General features: G+C 45.2%; 1 protein-coding gene and 1 non-coding gene across 3 annotated transcripts in view; both read right to left on the bottom strand.

The window, feature by feature from the left end:
- Positions 1 to 823: 823 nt before the first annotated feature.
- Positions 824 to 987, bottom strand: LOC113456708. The gene has a single exon (XR_003377460.1). It is a non-coding gene; the product is annotated as a U1 spliceosomal RNA (small nuclear RNA).
- An 827-nt stretch (positions 988 to 1,814) lies between these two features.
- Lck (LCK proto-oncogene, Src family tyrosine kinase) overlaps positions 1,815 to 8,493 on the bottom strand; it is a 10,806-nt gene continuing 4,127 nt past the window's right edge. For both annotated transcript variants that reach the window (XM_026782383.1, XM_026782382.1), the window contains 4 exons: positions 7,800 to 7,876; positions 7,568 to 7,721; positions 7,356 to 7,487; positions 1,815 to 2,447 (listed from right to left, as the gene is read on the bottom strand). In XM_026782383.1, the coding sequence (XP_026638184.1) occupies positions 2,245 to 2,447; positions 7,356 to 7,487; positions 7,568 to 7,721; positions 7,800 to 7,876 (566 nt within the window). In that variant the 3' untranslated portion in view covers positions 1,815 to 2,244. The remainder of the gene's footprint in view (positions 2,448 to 7,355; positions 7,488 to 7,567; positions 7,722 to 7,799; positions 7,877 to 8,493) is intronic.

The raw sequence follows: 8,493 nt of genomic DNA, 5'->3' as shown, positions 1-8,493 counted from the left end.
GCCCAAACTTTATTACTTTTAAACATACATTTTTTTATAATTGTCTATACTCATTTTTAAGCACCTAAACATATTTTTAAACTAACTACCTATTCAAAGTTTTGGCCTAGACCTGAACTTTTTTTCTTCCCCCTGCATCAGCAGCATTTTGTAAATGGAAATTTCTGTCCCCCCCAGTTCTGCAACTGTTAAATCTCAAAGAAACACACAGAGTCTTATATTAAGTACAAACTGTTTGGCCTTTTAGCTCAGGCTTATTATTAGTTAGCTCTTACAACTTAAATTAACCCATAATTATTGCCTATGTTTAGCTACATGGCTTGGTACCTTTTATCAGAGAGGCATTATCATCTTGCATCCTCTGCATCTGGCTGGTGATTGCATCTCTGCCTCTCCTCTTCCCAGAATTCTACTCTGGTCACCCCACCCGTACTTTCTTCCTGGCTTCTGGCCAATCAGTGTTTTACTAAACCAATATGAGTGACAAATCTCTACAGGTTACAAGAACATTATCCCACAGCATTGTGAACCAAATCTTAAATGACTAGGTGGTAGCTAGGCTATCTGCTTGCTTTGTGGCTCCACTTAGCACTTGGTACTGACAGCTGGCTCCACCCCCTTCAGGTCCATGAGAGCTGAGCCTTACACCTGCTGGTACCTCCTGTGGGTGCTGGCCAGGAGCTGCATTTACTTACCCCAGTAAGCAGCTGGGTTTGTGCTGAGGCAGGCATTTTTACCTAGCTTCCCATTCTAACTAGTAGTATGCCAGTTATTCAAGTGCTCAGCTGTGTGACAGGAGTTTTTTTGTTTTGTTTTGTTTTTACAGGAGAGAGCATGAACGCAGTCCCCCACTACCACAACTTATGCAGTTGAGTTTCCCATATTTGGGGAAATTGCAGGGATCAGCACATCTGGGGTACAATGGATAAGCCTTGCCCTGGGGAAACCACCTTAGTGATCATGGTATCTCCTCTTCCAGGTAAGTGTACAACAGACCCTCTTAAAGAAGCTGCACCTCTGAACCTCTATACACTGTGAACACTGAGCCTGTCAGGAAGTCACATTGAACTCCATGTTCAGAACATTTTTTCAGCTTTCTCAGACTCTGTTTTTTGTTGTTGTTTTGGTTTTTGTTTTGTTTTTTTTGTTTTGTTTTGTTTCTTCTTTTTGAGACAGGGTTTCTATGTAGCTTTGGAGCCTGTCCTGGAACTAGCTCTAGTAGACCAGGCTGGCCTTGAACTCACAAAGATCTGCCTGCCTCTGCTTCACTGAATGCAGGAAATAAAGGCGTGTGCCCCACAGTGGCCCATGAACTCATTTTATCCAGGAAAAACGCACTGAGACATGATAGTTTAGTGGCAATGGGTACAATTACGAGGGATGGGTAGAGTCCTGAGTGAGATTGGAGGAGATTCAGAGTTTCTCAGGGTTTCACACATTTCACGTAATAAAGGTTCTTCCTATGTTCAGTGGAGCGATTACAGTGCAAATCCTGGCAGCTCACAGCAGGAGAACCTAGGGTGGGTGATCCAAACAGCAACCCCAGTTTCCTTCATCTGACCCCCCCACTCCTACCATCCATCATAAAAAATGAAGTGTGGGGCTGGAGAGATGGCTTTGAGGTTAAGAGCACTGATTGTTCTTCCAGAGGCCCTGAGTTCAACTCCCAGCAACTACATGGTGGCTTACAACATGTAATAACATCTGGTGCCCTCTTCTGGCCTGCAGGCACACATGCAGACAGAATACTGTAAACAAAATAAATAAATAAATAATAATTTTAAAAAAATGAAGTGTGTAGTAGAGAAATGTACACCCTTAATCAACAGACATTTATTGAGCTCCTGGTGTGTGCTAAGCACCGAGGCAGAACACACAGAAATATCGGATTGGATGGCAGCCCACAGGGAAATTCTGGATGCCCTCAGAAAAGAAGTGGTAGACAGGGAGATACCTATCAATCACAGGCCTTCTCCCTTCTGTGGTTTCAGGAAATGGAAGGGTCCAGAAAGAGACACCTTAGATGACATCCAAGACTTAGACTTACATGTTCCATGTGTATAAGACACATGTGTAGAACTCACACAACTATAGATGTGTACAGGACAAAAACTGCGTATATGTTGCATATGCACAGGCTTTATAGAGTCTATGTGTGCACAGGACACATGGATACGGCACAAGAACTCCATCTGCCCCAACCAGGGTAAAGGGATGGGGAGGGTCTCGGGACAGCAAGGCCTGTCAAGGCTGGGGCTGGTACTGGCCCTCTGTGGCTGTGAAGAAGTCTTCTAGAACACTTCGAAGGTAGTCAAACGTGGGCCGGTCCTCGGGACGCTCCTTCCAGCACAGCATCATGAGATGGTACAGCTCCTCCGGACAGTTGTCAGGTCGGACCATTCGGTACCCTCGCTCCAGGTTCTGAATCACTTCAGGGTTGGTCATTCCTAGAAGGTTAATGGGAGAAAGAACATCAAGCCTTTAAATGTTAGAAACCTAAAAGCAAGGCTGATGCTAATTTGGAGATCTTTCTTTCTTTAGTCCTATCTATAGTCCTATCTATAGTCCTATCTATCTATCTATCTATCTATCTATCTATCTATCTATCTATCTATCTATCTATCTATCTATCTATCTATCTTCTATCTATCTATCTTCTTCTTTTCAATCAATCTATCATCTATCTTCCTTTCAATCAATCTATCATCTTTCTTTTTATCTATCTATCTATCTATCTATCTATCTATCTATCTATCCATCCATCCATCTATCTTTGAGGTACTTGGAATTGAATACAGGATTTTATGCATGTTAGTCAAGCAGTCCATCACTTGGGTTGAGATACAACCCAAGCCTATAGTTCGGATGTTGAATGTCTTCTCATGTGTTGAAAGCCTGGCCCCCAACTCATGCACTAGCGAGATATGGTAGAATCTTTAAGAAGTGGAGTCTAAACTGGGTGTGGTGACGCATATCTTTAAACTCAGCACTTAGAAGGCAAGGCAGTTGGATCTCTGTGAGTTCAAGGCCAGCCTGGTCTACAGAGCTAGTTCCAGGACAGACAGAGATGTTACATAGAGGGGAATAAAAGGAAGAAGTGGGATCTAGTCATACATGGTGACACATGCCTTGAGATCCCAGCACTCAGGAGGTAGAAGCAGGTGGATCCCCATGAATTCAAAGCTATCCTGGTCTACCTAATAAATTGCAGGTTAGCTATGGCTACATAGTGAGAGCCTGCCTAAAAAGAGAAAGACAGAAACAATGAGAGATATGGGGATGGAAGTTAGGTCACTGTGGACGTTCTCTTGAGGGACAACATGCTGAAACCAGAGTCCTCCTCTTCCTCTCTTTGCTTCCTGCTATGAGGTAAACAGTTGACTGTACCATGTGCCAGATACGCTCCCCCAAAAAGAAAAGAAAATCAGTGAAACGGAATCTCTGAAACTAAATGAATCTTTTTTTTTTTTATCCTCTCTCTCTCTTTTTTAATTTTTAATTTTTTTTTATTTTCAGGACAGGATTTCTCTGTATAATAGCCCCTAGCTGTCCTGGAACTAGTAGCTCTGTAGACCAGGATGGCCTTGAACTCACAGAAATCTGCCTGCCTCTGCCTCCAGAGTGCTGGAATTAAAGGCAGGCGCCACCACCACCTGGCTCTCTTCTTTCTTTAAGACAGTCACACTACGCAGCTCTGGCTGGCCTAAAACTCATTACGTAGACCAGCCTGGCCTCAATTAAAGATCCGCCGGTTTCTGCCTCTCAGATTCTGGAATTAAAGAACGTACCACCAAGGGGCTGGAGAGGTGGCTCAGGGGTTAAGAGCACTGACTGCCCTTCCAGAGGTCCTGAGTTCAATTCCCAGCAACCACATGGTGGCTCACAACCATCTGTAATGAGATCTGGTGCTCTCTACTGGCACCAAATATATATAGGCAGAATACTGTATACATAATAAATAAGTCTTTAAAAAAAAAAAAAAGAATGTACCACCATGCCCAGCAAACTTGATTCTTTTTAATTTTGTTTATCAAGACAAAGTTTCTCTGTGTAGCCCTGGCTGTCCTGGAACTCAATCTACAGACCAAACTGGCTTCAAATTCACAGAGATCTGCCTGCCTCTACCTCCTAGTACTTGGATAAAGGTTAGGTCACTGTGCTACTACCACCCAGGTAGTAGTAATTAATTATTACTAAATTTGTGTGTGATGTGTGTGGGCCAACACATGGGCCAAAGCCTCTGCATGAAGGTCAGAGAACAACTTTTCTTTTCCTTCAGTTTTTTGAGACAAGGTTTCTCTATATAGCTCTGGCTGTCCTGGAACTCACTACTTAGATGGGGCTGGCCTCAAAGTCAGAGATCTGCCTGCTTCTGCCTCCAATGTGCTGGGATTAAAGGTGTGTGCCACTACGCTTAGCTTAAACTTTTTATTTTTTATGTGTATAAATGTTTTATATGTCTATGCATCACATATGTGAAGTGCCCCAGGAAGTCACAAGAGGGTACTGAATTCCTTGGAATTGACGTTATAGACAGCTGTAAACTGCCATGTGGTTGCTGAGAACCAAACCCAGGTCCTCTTAACCACCGAGCCATCTCTCCAGTCTCCCCTGCTCTCTCACCATGAAAGAACGGGTTTTTTTTTTTAAGACAGTGTTGTCACAGGGTATTTGTGCATACTGCATGAGGCTGTGTCACAGAAAAGCCTGTCAGATATTCTAGGCCCATAGGCCGAAGATGGATACCTCAACATTGCAGAGAAACCTTGGTTGACTGTCATTTTTGTCTTTTTGAGACAGCGTTTCTCTGTGTAACAGCTCTGACTGTCCTGAAACTCACCCTGTAGACAGAGTGACCACCCAGATAACAACTTTCAAGCGTGGGTTCTCTCCTTTCACCTTCCCATGGGTTCCAGGGATTGAACGCAGGTCCTCAGGCTTGCTCAGCACATGTTTTTACCCTCTGGGCCACCTCGCTGCACCCCCAACTTTCTTCTTTATAAGTCGACCATCTCAGGAGTTTTTTGTTGTTTTGTTTTCAGTAAACAGAAAGCTGACTAACACGGGTGATGTTCAGAATATGTAACTACCAATCCAAAATGATACTGGTCTTCATGATGGTAGACACTAGCGTTTCCTGCTGAATGTCGGTCCTATGTTTACAGTACTGATCCAATTACTCGCTCAGTAACGAAAGCACCAACTGCAGGACCTTGACCGAGCCTCCTCTGTGAAGCTCAGCTTCCTCATCTAGAGTATAGACTAAATCCGTGCTCCTCTTCCCTGAGTTATGGTGAGGATTGCGTGAATCAGTGTGTATAAACAAGCATAGTTGTTTGGAGATTTTTTTTTTTTTTTTTGTAATGTCTACCTGGGATTGTTCTCTAGGGGCAGCAATGGGGCTGTCGGGGCTCAGGACAGGATGAGAACCTAGTCAGGCAGTGCTGAGGCATCTCTAGCCTTGAGACTAGGCACAGGAGATACTGTATCAGGACAGGAGACTGGCCTATGAGATAGGAGAAGCCCAGAGCTGGAAAATCTTTTGGCCCCTAAGAGTCTAACCTGCTTCAAAGGGCTTTACATTCCTGGGGTCAAATTTCAGCTCACCATGCTGGGGCTATGGGAAGTTTCGGCCAAAGTGGCCTCTGCTTCCTACCTCCCGACTTTTTTCTGTGCCATTTCCTTTCCCCCAGAGGTTATCAACTTCCTTTTAGAAACGTTCCACTCCTAGGCCTCCAAGTATAGCTCCACGACAGTGAACTTGCCTTGAATGCACAAGAACTGGGTTTGATCCCCAGTCCCTCCAAAACCAGACACATAGGTGTGTGCCTGCAATCCCAGCCCCTCCCAGTGAGGGGAAAGCAGGAAAATCCAGAGCTCAGGGGGCATCTTCAGATTCACAGATAGTTAGATGGCCAGCCTGGGCTACAAAGAGACATTGTCTCAGAAAACAAAACAAAACCCAATGACTAAAACAGAAACTTTCAAAATAAAATTCTACCCGTCTTGGTTGAATGTGGGGGAAAGGCCATTTCCAGGAGGAGGGCGTGTCTACATGGAATCTCTCTTTAGCTGTGAAGAAGTTTCATTAGGAAAGGACCAGTGCCCAGTGAGCAGCTTCGATGGGTCGGACTGCTTCTCTCGTTTCACATATCGGGAAACTGAGGCTCAGAGGGATGACATCACTTACCCAGAGTGTTATGGAATATTCCTTTAACTATGTGAGGGGGTGTAACATTTATTTGTGCTGTATTTGATTAATTATGTAAAGTGGTGGCACACGCCTTTAATCCCAGCACTAGGGAGGCAGAGGCAGGTGGATCTCTGTGAGTTTGAGGCCAGCCTGAACTACAAGAATTAGTTTCAGTACAGGCCCCAAAGCTACAGAAAAACCCCATCTCAAAAAAAAAAAAAAAAAAAAAAAAAAAAGAAAAAAAAGCCAATAGCTAGGCAGTAAGGGGATAGGCAGGGCTGGTGAGGAGAGAATAAGGAGAAAAAATCTCGAACTAAGCAGAAGAGGAGAAAGAGGGAGAACAAGAGGGACAGGACAGGGACAAAATTTATGCAGTGACCAGCCAGTCAGACACGAGAGGAAGCAGGAAAGTAAGACATACAGAAAGAAAGAAAGAAAAGTAAAAAGCCAAGAAGCAAGAGGTAGATAAAGGGAAACAGGTTAGTTTAAGTTAAAAGAACGAGCGAGAAACGAACTTAAGCTAGGCTAAGCATTCACAACTAACAAGGAGTCTCCGTGTCATTATTTGGGAGGTGGCTCGTGGTCCAGAAGAAAGCTGGTGCAGCAGAATGAGGAGGATCAGTGCCATAGTGCGGCCTAAGCACTGTTCTGATCTCATATGTGAGAAAGAAGGGGCTGAGCCAGGCAGGGGTGGAACACGCCTTTGATCCCAGCGCCCAGGAGACAGAGGCAGGAGGATCTCTAAGTGTTCGAGGTCAGCATGGTCTACAGAGTGAGTTCCAGGACAGCTATGACTAAGTAACTCTGTAAAAAAAAAAAAAGGAAAACAACAACAATAACAAAACAAAGAGAAAAGGAATAATCTGGTTAACAGTCAAAAAGAAATCAATCATGGTAAGAAAAGGAAAGTTTCACACCCTGAGCCAGATCCACTTCTGTCACACTAGGTGGCCTATGCCAGAACTGAGCAAAGAGCTATGCATTTTGATAGAGATGGAAGCCAGGGCTGGGAGACGAAGCATCTAATAGAGGACGCTGGAGTCCAAGTGGATGGAAGAGAAGCATCTAGAAGTTTTCGAGTCTGAGCCTGAGGAGTGAGTGGGAAGACATGGATTTGCTACTCTTCCTTGTGGCCCTTCGAGTTCCTTCCTTTAATGCTCACCTGGGTAAGGGATTCGGCCATGGGTGACAATCTCTGTCAGTAGGATCCCGAAAGACCACACATCCGACTTGATGGTGAAGGTCCCATAGTTAATGGCTTCTGGTGCTGTCCATTTAATGGGAAATTTGGCCCCTAGAGGGAGGCAAAGTTAGGTCACCTGAGTATGCGTTCTCTACCGCTGGCTCTGAACCTCCTCTTTATCCTGCACCTACCCTCCCTGGCTGTGTACTCATTGTCCTCAATGAGGCGTGCCAGGCCAAAGTCTGCGATCTTGCAGCTCAGTGTGTCAGACACCAGGATGTTAGCAGCCCGCAGGTCGCGATGGATGTAATTCCGCTCTTCAATGAATGCCATGCCCTCTGCAATCTGCAAGCCAGGAACAGGCCATCAGTCTTGACCCCACTGACCCTGAAGCCATACTCAGCCCTTTGCCATTCTCCTTACCTGGGCTGCCATGTCCAAGAGTTTGTTGATGTTCAATTTGATGCCAGAGGGAGTCTTGAGAAAATCTACTAGGCTCCCTATGAGCAAAAGCAAGAATTGGTGACCTAAATTGCCCGGGAGGCAGCTCCAAGCCCCTTCTACTCCACCTATCATCGGGAAGTAGTGACTGACAGTGGAGAGAAAGAACAAGGACTGAGAAGGAGTTTGTGCCCGAGTGTGGGGGTGGGATGCTCGGCACACGGGAAGGCCTGTTCCAGCGGGAGGATCCAATGCTTCCTGCCCTCAGTTGAGCTAGAACCCCGGTTCCATGGCAGCCAAAGCTCTGCATGCTCCCCGGCTGCGTTTTCTTCCTGTAGACATGTATTTCTCACGCTCTCACAGGCCATTTTTAGACCCTTTACACAGATGTCTAGACTCTTCAGTCTCTTTGCTTCATCTTTCTCTCATAGAAGTTTCTGCTTTTCTTTTCCAGTCCAGCTGGACCACTCTTCCAGACTCTCCTACCAGGCATCATAAATTGCTTCACCATTTACCTCCCTGAGGCATTCAGGAATGTCCCCAAGCCACAGACTCTGCTTTTCTCAGTGTCTGCTGTCAAATGCGGTTTCAGCTGGGTATGATGGGGCACATCTTTAATCCCAGCACCCAGGAAGCAGAGGTAGGAGGATCTCTGCAAGTTTAAAGTCAGCCTGGG

This window comes from Microtus ochrogaster, chromosome 10 (genome assembly GCF_000317375.1).
Source record: "Microtus ochrogaster isolate Prairie Vole_2 chromosome 10, MicOch1.0, whole genome shotgun sequence".
Lineage (NCBI taxonomy): Eukaryota > Metazoa > Chordata > Mammalia > Rodentia > Cricetidae > Microtus > Microtus ochrogaster.
Note: the sequence above shows the minus strand (reverse complement) of the source record. Positions and strands in the feature narration are given on the sequence as shown.